The sequence below is a fragment of the Loxodonta africana genome, chromosome 18, assembly GCF_030014295.1.
Source record: "Loxodonta africana isolate mLoxAfr1 chromosome 18, mLoxAfr1.hap2, whole genome shotgun sequence".
Lineage (NCBI taxonomy): Eukaryota > Metazoa > Chordata > Mammalia > Proboscidea > Elephantidae > Loxodonta > Loxodonta africana.
In genome coordinates, this window is record NC_087359.1 from 3,809,947 (window position 1) to 3,826,965 (window position 17,019).

General features: G+C 45.7%; 1 protein-coding gene across 2 annotated transcripts in view; it reads right to left on the reverse strand.

Annotated features, from left to right (window-relative positions):
* The window catches only part of LYPLA1 (lysophospholipase 1), a 54,311-nt gene that overhangs the window by 19,127 nt on the left and 18,165 nt on the right, over nucleotides 1-17,019 (reverse strand). For both annotated transcript variants that reach the window (XM_064270416.1, XM_064270415.1), the window contains exons 5-6: nucleotides 10,265-10,335; nucleotides 3,484-3,557 (exon numbers count right to left, since the gene is read on the reverse strand). In XM_064270416.1, coding sequence (XP_064126486.1) covers nucleotides 3,484-3,557; nucleotides 10,265-10,335 — 145 coding nt within the window. The remainder of the gene's footprint in view (nucleotides 1-3,483; nucleotides 3,558-10,264; nucleotides 10,336-17,019) is intronic.

Consider the following 17,019-nt stretch of genomic DNA (forward strand, 5'->3'; position numbering starts at 1 on the left):
TGAATTTCAACAAACCAAATCAATCTTTCTACTGAATACTATCTTCTAAAATACCCCCAAATTCTGACATTTCCCTAATTCAGGGAGTCTGAATACTAAATTGTTGATTTAGAAGATTTGCAGATTAGAAACTAGAGCAATTTGTGGATGGGGGGGGGGTGGCTAACAGGTGATATGCTAAAGAGAAGACACAAGGTCAGTATGAGATCACTCTGTCTACGGAAAGTGTAGGGGGTGAGAGAGAAAGGACAGAAAGGGAGGAGGGGAGATACCAAAATAAACACCCCATGTTTATATTTATAACCTATTTTTCACCACTAAGAAAAGGAGGACACCCTCTTTTGTCTTACTCCTCACTGTTCCTCTCAGCACTCTCTTCCCGTACCTAAGCTGGCAGACACCCTCTTTTGTCTTACTCCTCACTGCTCCTCTCAGCGTTCTCTTCCCGTACCTAAGCTGGCAGACACCCTCTTCTGTCTTACTCCTCACTGTTCCTCTCAGCGTTCTCTTCCCGTACCTAACCTGGCAGACACCCTCTTCTGTCTTACTCCTCACTGTTCCTCTCAGCGTTCTCTTCCCGTACCTAAGCTGGCAGACACCCTCTTCTGTCTTACACCTCACTGTTCCTCTCAGCACTCTCTTCCCGTACCTAAGCTGGCAGACACCCTCTTCTGTCTTACTCCTCACTGCTCCTCTCAGCGTTCTCTTCCCGCACCTAAGCTGGCAGACACCCTCTTCTGTCTTACTCCTCACTGCTCCTCTCAGCGTTCTCTTCCCGTACCTAAGCTGGCAGACACCCTCTTTTGTCTTACTCCTCACTGCTCCTCTCAGCGTTCTCTTCCCGTACCTAAGCTGGCAGACACCCTCTTTTGTCTTACTCCTCACTGCTCCTCTCAGCACTCTCTTCCCGTACCTAAGCTGGCAGACACCCTCTTTTGTCTTACTCCTCACTGCTCCTCTCAGCGTTCTCTTCCCGTACCTAAGCTGGCAGACACCCTCTTTTGTCTTACTCCTCACTGCTCCTCTCAGCACTCTCTTCCCGTACCTAAGCTGGCAGACACCCTCTTCTGTCTTACTCCTCACTGTTCCTCTCAGCGTTCTCTTCCCGTACCTAAGCTGGCAGACACCCTCTTCTGCCTTACTCCTCACTGCTCCTCTCAGCGTTCTCTTCCCGTACCTAAGCTGGCAGACACCCTCTTCTGTCTTACTCCTCACTGCTCCTCTCAGCGTTCTCTTCCCGTACCTAAGCTGGCAGACACCCTCTTCTGTCTTACTCCTCACTGCTCCTCTCAGCGTTCTCTTCCCGTACCTAAGCTGGCAGACACCCTCTTCTGTCTTACTCCTCACTGCTCCTCTCAGCGTTCTCTTCCCGTACCTAAGCTGGCAGACACCCTCTTCTGTCTTACTCCTCACTGCTCCTCTCAGCGTTCTCTTCCCGTACCTAAGCTGGCAGACACCCTCTTCTGTCTTACTCCTCACTGCTCCTCTCAGCGTCCTCTTCCCGTACCTAAGCTGGCAGACACCCTCTTCTGTCTTACTCCTCACTGCTCCTCTCAGCGTTCTCTTCCCGTACCTAAGCTGGCAGACACCCTCTTCTGTCTTACTCCTCACTGCTCCTCTCAGCGTTCTCTTCCCGTACCTAAGCTGGCAGACACCCTCTTCTGTCTTACCCCTCCCTGTTCCTCTCAGCGTTCTCTTCCCGTACCTAAGCTGGCAGACACCCTCTTCTGTCTTACCCCTCACTGCTCCTCTCAGCGTTCTCTTCCCGTACCTAAGCTGGCAGACACCCTCTTCTGTCTTACCCCTCACTGCTCCTCTCAGCGTTCTCTTCCCGTACCTAAGCTGGCAGACACCCTCTTCTGTCTTACTCCTCACTGCTCCTCTCAGCGTTCTCTTCCCGTACCTAAGCTGGCAGACACCCTCTTCTGTCTTACTCCTCCCTGTTCCTCTCAGCGTTCTCTTCCCGTACCTAAGCTGGCAGACACCCTCTTCTGTCTTACTCCTCACTGCTCCTCTCAGCACTCTCTTCCCGTACCTAAGCTGGCAGACACCCTCTTCTGTCTTACTCCTCCCTGTTCCTCTCAGCGTTCTCTTCCCGTACCTAAGCTGGCAGACACCCTCTTCTGTCTTACTCCTCACTGCTCCTCTCAGCGTTCTCTTCCCGCACCTAAGCTGGCAGACACCCTCTTCTGTCTTACTCCTCACTGTTCCTCTCAGCGTTCTCTTCCCGTACCTAAGCTGGCAGACACCCTCTTCTGTCTTACTCCTCACTGCTCCTCTCAGCACTCTCTTCCCGTACCTAAGCTGGCAGACACCCTCTTCTGTCTTACTCCTCCCTGTTCCTCTCAGCGTTCTCTTCCCGTACCTAAGCTGGCAGACACCCTCTTCTGTCTTACTCCTCACTGCTCCTCTCAGCGTTCTCTTCCCGCACCTAAGCTGGCAGACACCCTCTTCTGTCTTACTCCTCACTGTTCCTCTCAGCGTTCTCTTCCCGCACCTAAGCTGGCAGACACCCTCTTCTGTCTTACTCCTCACTGTTCCTCTCAGCGTTCTCTTCCCGTACCTAAGCTGGCAGACACCCTCTTCTGTCTTACTCCTCACTGTTCCTCTCAGCGTTCTCTTCCCGCACCTAAGCTGGCAGACACCCTCTTCTGTCTTACTCCTCACTGTTCCTCTCAGCGTTCTCTTCCCGTACCTAAGCTGGCAGACACCCTCTTCTGTCTTACTCCTCACTGTTCCTCTCAGCGTTCTCTTCCCGCACCTAAGCTGGCAGACACCCTCTTCTGTCTTACTCCTCACTGTTCCTCTCAGTGTTCTCTTCCCGTACCTAAGCTGGCAGACACCCTCTTCTGTCTTACCCCTCACTGTTCCTCTCAGCGTTCTCTTCCTGCACCTAAGCTGGCCGCACTAGGCTTCTGTTTCACTGGAGGCAGAGAGCAGCAAATGAGAATCCTAACAATACGTATACGCTGTTTATTTTGAGAAAAAGTATCCCAGGTTCCAACCAATTTAAAAAAAATCAATTTACTTAATAAAAATATTTGAAGACACAACCCATAAGGTGAAGGCTACTGATGAACAGATTAAAAAAAAAAACTAGAAAAATTAGAGGGTATGAAGTAAAAATTTTGTCCATTCAAACGTAATCCAGCATTGTTGTTATGTGTCACTGAGTCAATTCTGACTCCTAGTGACCCTAAAGAACAGGGTACAACTGCCCCATAGCATTTCCTAGGCTGTAATCTTTATGGGAGCAGGTCACCAGGTCTTTTCTCCCAAGGAGCAGCCATGGGTTCAAACTGCCAACTTTTCAGTTAGCAGCCGAGTGGTTTACCATTGCACCACCAGCATTAAAGGTAAGTCTATCAGTCTAGAGTCTATAACATCTCCATAAAAAGGACTCCACCACAGCAAAGGACTGAACCCACAGACTTCTAGACAGTATGTTAAGGGTGCTGACACACCACCAAAACTTCATCTTACCTGAGAAAATCCTCCCAAAATAATTCTGGCAGAAGGAATTCCGTTCTTCACCTCTTCATCTATCAATGCTTTAACTAAAAATAACATAAAAATTAATTACCGATTCCTTGAAAGGTAAACCTATTAATACAATCTAAAATCAACAGTAAAAATAAAAAATAAAAAAACACAAAGTATATTGAGGGTAAAAATGAAAGAATAAAAATACATTCTCATTTTGAATCAGTATCGCTATAACTCCTGATGAGGCGGGGCCAACATTGTGGAGTGGTCAGACGCTTCCTCTGGTCCCTCTTACAATGAAGACCCCAAAAAACAAGTGAATCAATTGTGTGTGACAATCTAAGAGCCCTTAACACCAAAGGCAAAGCTGAGGAATTGGACTGAGAGGCACAGGTAGGGAGAGAGGGGTCAAAAGCAGCGAGGACTTGCAGGACCTGACCCAGTGGTAATCGGCACCCTGCAGGCCAAGACCGGCTGGCGTGAGTGGTGAGGCAAGAAGCGGCACTTGGGATGTGATTTCCATGTCGGGAGAGACTGAGTGGCAAGCAGTCTACTGAAGCCTCCAGAACTAGTGAAAAGCAGCGATCAATCAGCAAAAGATAAGTATATGTGTCTAACCTATGGCGTTGATCAAAAAACATTCCCTTTGGGAAAAACCTCTCTCCCATTTACCTGTCCCCTCCCTGCTCTGCACCGGGTCCCTAGCCAGCTTCAAAGATTGCCACATCCCCTGCACTGGAAGTAGGACTCATCACACTCCCTAAGCCATTCTCCTGGCCTTGGAGACAGAACAAATTAAAAAACAGGAAAAAACAATCTGCCAGCTCCCCTAAGATGGGAACTCAGGGAGGGATAGCTCCTTTGCCTAGGCACAGACATAAGGGGTCCATGGACTCCGAATGCCTTTACCCCTGCATAGACCTGTGTGGGCCCATTTCAACAGTGTAGGCCCTCATTAGCACAGTGTAACAGGGTGTATAGCTGAAGCCAAACTTCAACTGTTTCAGCTGTATGGTGGAGTGGCAGGTTTGTGACGTCTGATACCACTCTGTCTATTAAGCAGGGTCCTCACCTACCCAAATCAGGGGCCTGAGGACTGGTGACTCCACCCACACCACCCAGCCACCCGAGACAGGGGTCCAAAAATAAGTGGTGCCTCCCAGCCCTTACAGCCAACAGCATTGGGTGCCCACAGTTCAGCTGCAAAACCCACTCGCCTACGTGCTCTAGGGAACAGGGACACGCTTTCCTCCCAGACACTCAGGGGCAGCTGTCAGGCCCTTGCCTTGCTCAGTGAGCGAGCCCCTGCTGCAGCCAGATACCTGTGCGTACACCAATCACTCCTGACCGTCCAGGACTGTAGGTGAGAGCCACAGTTGAATTGGACACCTGAACTGAATCCATACAAGAAAAGAAAATGGACTCTGGGGCTCACATACCTAGTAACAGATCTAACCACCCAGTGACAGGATGTTAGAGCTTCAAAGGCGCCAATAATCAAACTAGCTCACATGAGCAGCCTATTTAGGCATATCAAAACAAAGCAAGAAGCTAGGACACAGTAAGCAAACATAACATAAATAAGTACAATAACTTGTTGATGACGTGGAGACAACAATCAATATTAAATCGCCTGAAGAAGCAGACCATGATGGCTTCAGCAAGCTCCCAAAACAAAGAATCAAGAAATCTTTCAGAGGAAGAGAATTTCCTGGAATTACCAGAGGTAGAATACAAAAGATTAATATACAGAACTCTTCAAGGGATCAGGAAGGAGGTCAGGCAAAACACAGAACAAGCCAAGGAACACACAGACAAAGCAATAGAGGAACTTAAGAAGATTATAGAATAGTGACAAATTTAACAGGCTGCAAGAATCCATAGAGAGACAGCAAACAGAAATCCAGAACATAAACAATAAAATTTCAGAATGAGACATCTCAATACAAAGTCATAAGAGCAGAATGGAGGCAACAGAAGTCAGAATTAGTGAGACCGAAGATAAAGCACTTTACACAAGCTTATTTGAAGAAAAATCAGATAAAATAATTTTAAAAAAGTGAAAAAAAAAAAAAAAAGAATTATGTGGGACTCTATCAATAGGAATAATCTACAACTAATTGCAATACCAGAACAGGGAGGGATAACAGAAAATACAGAGAGAACTGTTGAAGATTTGTTGGCAGAAAACTTCCCTGATACCATGAAAGATGAGAAGATACCTATCCAAGATGCTCCTCGAACCCCACCCAATGCAGATCCCAAAAGAAAGTCACCAAGACATATTATAGTCAAACTTGCCCAAACCAAAATAAACAGAGAATTTTAAGAGCAGTGAGGGATAAACGAAAAGTCATCTACAAAGGAGAGTCAATAAGACAAAGCTTGGACTACTCAGCAGAAACCATGCAGGCAAGAAGGCAATGGGATGACATATATAAAGCTTTGAAGGAAAACAATTGCCAGCCAAGAATTACATATATAGCAAAACTGTCTCTCAAATATGATGGTGAAATTAGGGCATTTCCAGATAAACAGAAGTTAAAGAACGTGCAAAAAACAAACCAAAATTACAAGAAATACTAAAGGGAGTCCTCTGGTTAGAAAATCACTAACACCAGATAAAAACCCAAGACTAGAACACAGGGCAGAGCAACCAGATATCAACCCAGACAGGGAGGCCAAAAAATTAAACCAAAGCTAAAGCACCAAAAACAGAGAAACGGAGACGTCAATATGTAAAAGATGACAACATTAAAACAAAAAAGGGGAACTAAAAAATATAGGCATAGATCTTTCATATGGAGAGGAAGCCAAGGCAATATAGAAAAATAAACATTGGTTTAAACTCAGAAAAACAGAAACAGAACTGAAAATCCAGATGTAAATTCACCCACCTATGAGCAGCTGATTTTATGAGCAGCTGATATTTGACAAAGGCCCAAAGTCTGTTAATTGGCAAAAAGACAGTCTCTTTAACAAATGGTGCTGGCACAACTGGATATCCATCTGAAAAAAAATGAAACAAGACCCATACCTCACACCATGCACAAAAACTACCTCAAAATGGATCAAAGACCTAAATATAAAATCTAAAATGATAAAGACCATGGAAGAAAAAATAGGGACAACACTAGGAGCCTAATACATGGCATAAACAGAATACGAAACATTACTAACAATGCACAAACACCAGAAGAGAAACTAGATAACTGGGAGCTCCTAAAAATCAAACACTTATGCTCATCTAAAGACTTCAGCAAAAGAGCGAAAAGACAACCTACAGACTGGGAAAAAGTTTCTGGCTACAACAAATGCAATCAGCATCTAATTCTAAAATCTACGAGATACTGCAAAACTTCAACAACAAAAAGACAACTCAATAAAAAAAGGGGCAAAGGATATGGACACGCACCTCACCAAAGAAGACACTGAAGCGGCTAACAGATACATGAGGAAATGCTCACAATCATTAGCCATTACAGAAATGCAAATTGAAACTACAATGAGATACCGTCTTACCCCAACAAGGCTAACATTAATCCAAAAAACACAAAATAATAAGTGTTAGGTTGTGGGGAGATTGGAACACTTATACACTGCTGGTGGGAATGTAAAATGGTACGATAACTTTGGAAATTGATTGGGGCATCCTTAAAAAGCTAGAAATTAAACTATCATACAATCCAGCAATCCCACTCCTTGGAATATATCTTAGAGAGGTAAGAGCCTTCACACGAAGAGATATATGCAAACCCATGCTCAACGCAGCACTATTCACAACAGCAAAGAGATGGAAACAACACAGGTGCCCATCAGCAGATGAATGGATAAACAAATTATGATATATTCACACAGTGGAATACTACCCAACAATAAAGAACAACGATGAACTTGCAAAACATCTCATTAACATGGATGAATCTGGAAGGCATTATGCTGAGCGAAATTAGTCAATCGCAAAAGGACAAATGCTGTACGAGATCACTATTATAAGAAGTCAAGAAGAGGAGACCTTGTATCACCAAGAATGAAGTGCAGCAGCATGTCCTTTGGACCTAGGGTCCCTGCACTGAAAAGTTCCTCAACCAGGGGAAGACTGATGACAAGGACCTTCCTCCAGAGCCGAGCAAGCCTTCCCCTGGAGACTATACCCTTAATTTGGACTTGTAGCCTACCAGACTGTGATGACAGAACAAACTTGTCCTTGTTGAAGACATTCATGTGTGGTATTTCTGTTACAGCAGCACTAGATGACTAACTTGGTACCAAGAGAGTAGGATACCTAAAACGTAGAAGCAGTTTTGAAACTGTGAATGGATAGCAGACTCAGGCAGAAATGAGGAGAACTGTTTATATCAGAGAAAGTACAGATGGTGAGAAACAGCAGCAGAGGATCGGCAGCAGCAGCGAACCTGCAGCAGCAGAACCAAGAGACCAGCACCACACAGTGCTGGAGCTGACCTATGGAGCAAGAGAGCTGAGTGCCTGTGCGCAGGAGGCTTCCTGGAGTGGGGTACCTCCATGCACTATCGGTGGAGCTACAGAGCTTTGGAACACTTGCCCCAGCAGAGCAAATGCAGGCATGAGGCCCAAAGAGCCAAGAGGCCAAGAAACTAGGGAGCTGAAGCTGAAGAGACAACATAAGAAGCTGAGCTGCCTCAGTCTCAAAAGGTATGGCCATGACCTCTGGGGTTTCAAAGGGTAGAGTCATGGCCTCTGGCGTTTCCAAGGGTGGAGTCATCACTCAGATGGACTTGGAGAATTGTGCACCTAAAGCCAAGGGAGCAGACTTGCTGTTCCAGTGGGCCTGGAAGGCAGAGCTGAAGCCCAGGGTCGAGGGGCCTCCACTCAGAATCTGGACAGTGTGGCCAATACCTAGGGTCTGGAGGGCAGGATCACTGCATAAATTGTCTCAGAGAACAGAGGATTATCTTCAAAGCCTTGAGGGCTAATATGAACGTGTTCTGCTGAGTTTCTTGATGCCTGTTATCCCTTCTTTTCCTCCTGTTTCTCCCACTTGTAATGGAAATATCTAGCTTGTGCCAATTCTGCCATTGTACCTTTGGAAGCAGGTAACCTATATTCTAGATTTAACACCCGAAGAATTTTTGGATTTTGGACTTGGAGTTGAGACTTTTGCTATGATATAACGGGATGACTATGTTTTGCATGTTGCAACGATGTGATTTTTGGGGGCCAAAGGGTGGAATGTCATGGATTCAATTATGTCCTCCAAAAAATGTGTGTATCAATTTGGCTGGGCCATGATTCCCAGTATTGTGTGGTTGTCCACTTTGTGATAATAATTTTATGTTAAAGAGGATTAGAGTGGGATTGTAACACCCTTACTAAGGTCACATCCTGATCCAATGTAAAGGGAATTTCCCTGAGGTGTGGCCTGCACCACCTTTTATCTTACAAGAGATAAAAGGAAAGGGAAGCAAGCAGAGAGCTGGGGGACCTCATACCACCAAGAATGAAAAGCAGGAGTGTGCGTCCTTTGGACCCGGGGTCCCTGCACTGAGAAGCTCCTTGACCAGGGGAAGATTGATGACAATGGCCTTCCTCCAGAGCCAAAAAGAGAATGCCTTCCCCTGGAGCCTATGCTCTGAATTTGGACTTGCAGACTACTAGACTGTGAAAGAATAAATCTCTTTGTCGAAGACAAAAAAAAAAGAACGAAGAAAAAGTTTAAACACAGAAGAAAACATCCTTTGATGGTTACGAGGGTGGGGAGGGAGGGAGAGGAGTATTCACTAACTAGATAAAGTAGACAAAAATTATCTTAGGTACAATACAGGGGAAGTCGCACAACTGAACTAAGCCAAAAGCTAAGAGGTTTCCTGAATACAACCAAACACTTCTAGGGACAGAGCAGCAGGGATGAGGGTCTGGGGACCATGGTTTCAGGGGACATCTAGATCAATTGGGATAACAAAGGTTATTAAGAAAATGTTCTGCATCCCACTTTGGCAAGTGGTGTCTGGGGTCTTAAAAGCTAGCAAGTGGCCATCTAAGATGCATCAATTGGTCCCAACCCATCTGGAACAAAGAAGAATGAAGAACACCAAAGACGCAAGGAAACTATGAGCCCAAGATACAGAAAGGGCCACATAAACCAGAAACTCCATCGACCTGAGACCAGAAGAACTAGATGGTGCCCGGCTACCACCAATGACCACCCTGACAGGGAACAAAACAGAGAGTCCCTGACGGAGCAGGAGAAAAGTGGGGTGCAGAACCCAAATTCTAGTAAAAAGACCAGACTTAATGGTCTGACTAAGACTGGAGGGACCCCAGAGGACACGGCCCCTGGACTCTCTGTTAGCCCAAAACTAAAACCATTCCCAAAGCCAACTCTTCAGACAAAAATTAGGCTGGACTGTAAGACATAAAATGATACTTGTGAAGAGTGTGCTTCTTAGCTCAAGTAGATACATGAGACTAAATGGCAGCTCCTGTCTGGAGGTAAGATGAGAAGGCAGAGGGGGACGGGAGCTGCCGAATAGACATGGGAACTAGAGGGTGGAAAGGAGGAGTGTGCTGTCACATTACAGGGAGAGCAACTAGGGTCATACAACAACGTGTGTATAAAGTTTTGTATGAGAAACTGACTTGAACTGTAAACTTTCACTTAAAGCACACAAGAAAAGAAATGGTAAAGATGTATATATACGTATACGTATATACACACACATACACGGGTGTGCATAACCTGTCAATCTACTAAGCATTTACGAGTGCTTCATTGGTCATCAAATGTTTCTGAACTTACCATTTTCTGCTGCTTGTTTGATTCCATGTTCATCTTCCTGTGCATCTGGTGAAAGCCCAATAATATCAAACCTGCAAAATAAGGCAAAATCTTAAAAGAATCATGGGATTCTAGAAAATCTACTTTTGAAATGTTTTACTAAGCTCAGTCTCATTGTTGATATTTTTGTTAGTTCCCATGAAGTAGGTTCCGATTCACGACAACCCCACATTCAACAGAATAAAACGTTGCCTGGTATGCTCAAGTCCATTGCTGTGGCCACTGTGTACTCTGAGTGCCTTCCAACCTAGGGTGCTCATGTTCCAGCAGTGTATCAGAGAGTATTCTTTTTTAACTTTTTATTGTGCTTTATGTGAAGGTTTACAGAGCAAGTTAGTTTCTCATTAAACAGTTAATACACATATTGTTTTGTGACATTGGTTGCCAACCCCACAATGTGTCAACACTTTCCCCTGCTTGACCGTGGGTTCCCCATTTCTATTCCTCCAGCTATCCTGTCCCCTCTTGCCTTCTCGTCCTTGATCCTGGGCTGGTGTGCCCACGTAGTCTCATATACATGGTTCAGCTACGTGTATTATTGTTTATAGGCCTGTCTAATCATTGGATGAAGGATGAACCTCAAGAGTGACTTCAGTGCTGGCTTAAAGGGTGTCTTGGGGTTTCTCCAGTCTTTGTAAGACCAGTTAGTCTGGTCTTTTTTTGAGAGCTAGAATTTTGTTCCACATTTTTCTTCAGCTCTGTTTGGGACCTTCTATTATAATGTCTGTCAGAGCAGTCGGTGGTAGCCAGGCACTATCTAGTTGTGCTGGACTCAGTCTGGTGGAGGCTGTGGTACTTGTGGTCCATTAGTCCCTTGGACTAATCCTTCCTTGTACCTTTGGTTTTCTTCATTCTCCCTTGCTCCACATGGGGTGGGACCAGTAAAGTATCTTAGATGGCCGCTCACAAGCTTTTAAGACCCCAGACACTACTCACCAAAGTAGGATGTAGAACATTTTCTTTATAAACTATCTGATGCCAATTGAGCTAGATGTTCCCCATATCGGACAATATTCTGTTGCGTCCCACAGCTTTTCGCTGGCTAGTTTTCAGAAGTAGACTGCCAGGCCTTTCTTTAAAGTCTGTCTTAGCTTGGAAGTTCTGCTGAAACTCATCCACTACGGGTATCCCTTCTGGTATTTGAAATACTGGTGACATAGCTTCCAGTATCGTAGCAAGATGCAAGCCATCACAATAAACAAACTAATATACAGATGTGTGATGGTTAATGTTATGTGTCAACTTGGCTAGGCTATGATTCTCAGTGGTTTGGTAGATACTATGTAATCACCTTCCATTTTGTGATCTGACGTGAGCAATTGACTGAAAGGGGAATACATAGATACAGTATATACATGGATGTTCTGACAAAGCTCGCTTTCTTGTCCATGCCCTTTTTTTGTCCCCCGACCTCCGGTTCTTGGGACATAAGCCTGCAGAAGCCTCCAGCCCGTGACCTGACCTGCTAATTTTGGGTTCATCAGCTCCAGCAACCATCTTAAACAGCAGAGGTCTTCGGCCTGTTGCCTGACCCACGGATTTGGGGTTTCCCAGCCCACAATTGCACGACTCATTTTCCCACAATTGCATGAGCCATTTCCTTGAAGTAAATTTCTCTCTGTATGTAACTATACACACTTCCCTGGTTTAGCTCCTCTAGAGAGCCCAGACCCCCATGTGTCTGTCAGTTTGTCGTACTGTGGGGGCTTGCATGTTGCTGTGATGCTGGAAGCTATGCCACTGATATTCAGATACCAGCAGGGTCACCCATGGAGGACAGGTTTCAGCTGAGCTTCCAGACTAAGACAGACTAGGAAGAAGGACCCAGTGGCCTACTTCTGAAAAGCATTAGCCAGTGAAAACCTTTTGAATAGCGGCGGAACATTGTTTGATATAGTGCTGGAAGATGAGCCCCCCAGGTTGGAAGGCGCTCAAAAGATGACTGGGGAAGAGCTGCCTCCTCAAAGTAGAGTCGACGTTAATGACATGGATGGAGTAAAGCTTTCGGGACCTTCATTTGCTGATGTGGCACGACTCAAAATGAGAAGAAACAGCTGCAAACATCCACTAATAATGGGAACCTGGAATGTACGAAAGTATGAATCTAGGAAAATTGGAAATCGTCAAAAATGAAATGGAATACCTAAACATCGATATCCTAGGCATTAGTGAGCTGAAATGGACTGGTATTGGGCATTTGAATCGGACAATCATATAGTCTACTATGCTCGTAATGACAAATTGAAGAGGAATGGTGTTGCATTCATCGTCAAAGAGCGTTCAAGATCTATCCTGAAGTACAACGCTGTCAGTGATAGGATAATATCCACACGCCTACAAGGAAGACCAGTTAACACAAATATTATTCAAATTTATGCACCAACCACTAGGGCCAAAGATGAAGAAAGAGAAGACTTTTATCAGCTGTTGCAGTCTGAAATGGATCGAACATGCAATCAAGATGCATTGATAATTACTGGCAGTTGGAATGTGAAAGCTGGCAACAAAGAAGAAGGATCAGTAGTTGGAAAATATGGCCTTGGTCATAGAAACAATGCCAGGGATCGAATGATAGAATTTTGCAAGACCAACGACTTCTTCGTTGCAAATACCTTCTTTCACCAACATAAATGGCGACTATACACATGGACCTCGCCAGATGGAACACAGAGAATTCAAATTGACTACATCTGTGGAAAGAGACGATGGAAAAGCTCAATATCACCAGTCAGAACAAGGCCAGGGGCCGACTGTGGAACAGACCATCAATTGCTCATATGCAAGTTCAAGCTGAAACTGAAGAAAATCAGAGCAAGTCCACGAGAGCCAAAATACGACCTTGAGTATATCCCACTTGAATTTAGATACCATCTCAAGAATAGATTTGATGCACTGAACACTAGTGACCGAAGACCAGACAAGTTGTGGAATGACATCAAGGACATCATCCATGAAGAAAGCAAGAGGTCACTGAAAAGAACTGAACAGAAGATTCCAAAGGACCTCTCGAGAAAATGAAGTATTATAATGACATGTGCAAAGGGCTGGAGATGGAAAACCAAAAGGGAAGAACACGTTTGGCGTTTCTCAAGCTGAAAGAACTGAAGAAAAAATTCAAGTCTCGAGTTGCAATAGTGAAGGATTCCATGGGAAAAATATTAAACGATGCAGGAAGCATCAAAAGAAGATGGAAGGAATACACAGAGTCATTATACCAAAAAGAATTAGTCAATATGCAACCATTTCAAGAGGTGGCATATGATCAGGAACCGATGGTGCTGAGGGAAGAAGTCCAAGCTGCTCTGAAGGCACTGGCAAAAAACAAGGCTCCAGGAATTGATGACGTATCAATTGAGATGTTTCAACAAACAGATGCAGTGCTGGAGGTCTATGCCAAGAAATATGGAAGACAGCATCCTGGCCTCCCGACTGGAAGAGATCCATATTTATGCCTATTCCCAAGAAAGGTGACCCAACCAAATGTGGAAATTATAGAATATCATTAATATCACACGCAAGCAAAATTTTGCTGAAGATCATTCAAAAATGGCTGCAGCAGTATATTGACAAGGAACTGCCAGAAATTCAGTCTGGTTTCAGAAGAGGACGTGGAAGCAGGGATATCATTGCTAATGTCAGATGGATCCTGGGTGAAAGCAGTGAATACCAGAAGGATGTTTACCTGTGTTTTATTGACTATGCAAAGGCATTCGACCGTGTGGATATTAACAAACTATGGATAACACTGCGAAGAATGGGAATTTCAGAACACTTAATTGTGCTCATGAGGAACCTTTACATAGATCAAAGGGCAGTTGTTAGGACAGAACAAGGGCATATTGATTGGTTTAAAGTCAGGAGAGGTGTGCATCATACCCATTTAATCTGTATGCTGAATAAATAATACAAGAAGCCGGACTATCTGAGTTGGAATCGACTCGACAGCACTGGGTTTGGTTTTTTTTGGTTGGACTATATGAAGAAGAATGGGCATCAGGGTTGGAGGAAGACTCATTAACAACCTGTGTTATGCAGATGGCACAACCTTGCTTGCTGAAAGTGAAAAGGACTTGAAGCACTTACTAATAAAGAGCAAAGACCACACCCTTCAGTATGGATTACACCTCAACATAAAGAAAACAAAAATCCTCATAACTGGACCAATGAGCAACATCATGATAAACGGAGAAAAGACTGAAGTTGTCAAAGATTTCATACAATCAACTGCCATGGAAGCAGCAGTCAAGAAATCAAAAGACGCATTGCATTGGGCAAATTTTCTGGACCTCTTCAAAGTGTTGAAGAGCAAAGATGTCACCTTGAAGACTAAGGTGCACCTGACCCAAGCCATGGTATTTTCAATCATATCATATGCATGTGAAAGCTGGGCAACGAATAAGGAAGACCGAAGAAGAGTTGACGCCTTTGAGTTGTGGTGTTGGTGAAGAATATTGAATATAGCAGGGACTGCCAAAAGAATGAACAAATCTGTCTTGGAAGAAGTGCAACCAGAACGCTCCTTAGAGGCAAGGATGGCAAGACTGCATCTTACATACTTTGGACATGTTGTCAGGAGGGATCAGTCCCTGGAGAAGCACATCATGCTTGGCAGAGTACAGGGTCAGCGGAAAAGAGGACGACCCTCAACGAGGTGGATTGACACAGTGGCTGCAACAATGGGCTCAAGCATAACGATTGTGATTGCGCAGGACCGGGCAGTATGTCGTTCTGTTGTGCACAGGGTCGCTACGAGTTGGAACCGACTCAACGGCCCCTACCAGCAACAACAGAGAGCCCAGAATGACAGGTGGTGATGGCAGTCAGGTCGAGTCCACTCTGTCTCCTGGCGATCCTACGTACGTCAGAGCAGAAGAGCCCAGAATGAGACAGATGGTGATGGCCGTCACGTCGAGTCCACTCTGTCTCCTGGCGATCCTACGTACGTCAGAGCAGAAGAGCCCAGAATGACAGGTGGTGATGGCCGTCAGGTCGAGTCCACTCTGTCTCCTGGCGATCCTACGTACGTCAGAGCAGAAGAGCCCAGAATGAGACAGATGGTGATGGCCGTCACGTCGAGTCCACTCTGTCTCCTGGCGATCCTACGTACGTCAGAGCAGAAGAGCCCAGGATGACAGATGGTGATGGCCGTCACGTCGAGTCCACTCTGTCTCCTGGCGATCCTACGTACGTCAGAGCAGAAGAGCCCAGAATGAGACAGATGGTGATGGCCGTCACGTCGAGTCCACTCTGTCTCCTGGCGATCCTACGTACGTCAGAGCAGAAGAGCCCAGAATGACAGATGGTGATGGCCGTCACGTCGAGTCCACTCTGTCTCCTGGCGATCCTACGTACGTCAGAGCAGAAGAGCCCAGAATGAGACAGGTGGTGATGGCCGTCACGTCGAGTCCACTCTGTCTCCTGGCGATCCTACGTACGTCAGAGCAGAAGAGCCCAGAATGACAGGTGGTGATGGCCGTCAGGTCGAGTCAGCTCTGTCTCACGGCAATCCCACGTACGTCAGCGCAGAAGAGCCCAGAATGACAGGTGGGGATGGCCGTCACGTCGAGTCCGCTCTGTCTCCTGGCGATCCCACGTATGTCAGAGCAGAAGAGCCCAGAATGAGACAGGTGGGGACGGCCGTCAGGTCGAGTCCGCTCTGTCTCCTGGCGATCCCACGTACGTCAGAGCAGAAGAGCCCAGAGTGAGACAGGTGGGGATGGCCGTCAGGTCGAGTCCTCTCTGTCTCCTGGCGATCCCACGTACGTCAGAGCAGAAGAGCCCAGAATGAGACAGGTGGGGATGGCCGTCAGGTCGGGTCCGCTGTGTCTCCTGGCGATCCCACGTACATCAGAGCAGAAGAGCCCAGAATGACAGGTGGGGATGGCCGTCAGGTCTGGTCCGCTCTGTCTCCTGGCGATCCCACGTACGTCAGAGCAGAAGAGCCCAGAATGACAGGTGGGGATGGCCATCAGGTCGGGTCCGCTCTGTCTCCTGGCGATCCCACGTATGTCAGAGCAGAATTGTGCTGCTTAGGGTTTTCAGTGGCTGATTTTATCACCAGGCCTTTCTTCCAAGGTGCCTCTGGGTGGATTTGAACTTCTAACCTTTCGGTTAGCAGCTGAGTATATAACTGTTTACGCCACCAAGGGATTCTAAACTCAGAGTAGTTTGGATAAAAGGGCTAAACAGAGATATTATCTAGAACATGCAACTCAGATGTTTACAGAGGCGAAAAAGTTCAAACGCATGAATCTGAGATTCTGTATGTTCCTTTAACTCCAATAAGGTCCTAACGTCAAAAAGCCACAGTGCCATATAATTTAAGGGTGAGAACAGCCTCAGAAATTATCTACTCCAACCTTACACCCAAGCAGGGATCTTAACCCACAATCCTGGAAGTCTGCATTCAAATCCAGCTACTCACTTCCCTCTTCTATTAAATCTTAAGTCAATACAATGGACTGGCTACTTTCCCTTAACCTGTGACTGCACACGCCACTTCACACCTACCTAGCATATGCATTTATAACGATCTCCCCAGCCACATTCTGCTGGCCTTTTCTAGCTCTCTACCAGGTTATACACTTGTCCATTGTCTCATTATGGTCCCCAGCAACATCAGGTAGAAAATTTTGTTCTGGCATTACGATTGCACCAGACAGAAAGATGACGGAACCAAAGCCAAGGTGGGTCAGAACATGAAAAAGTTGCCAAGG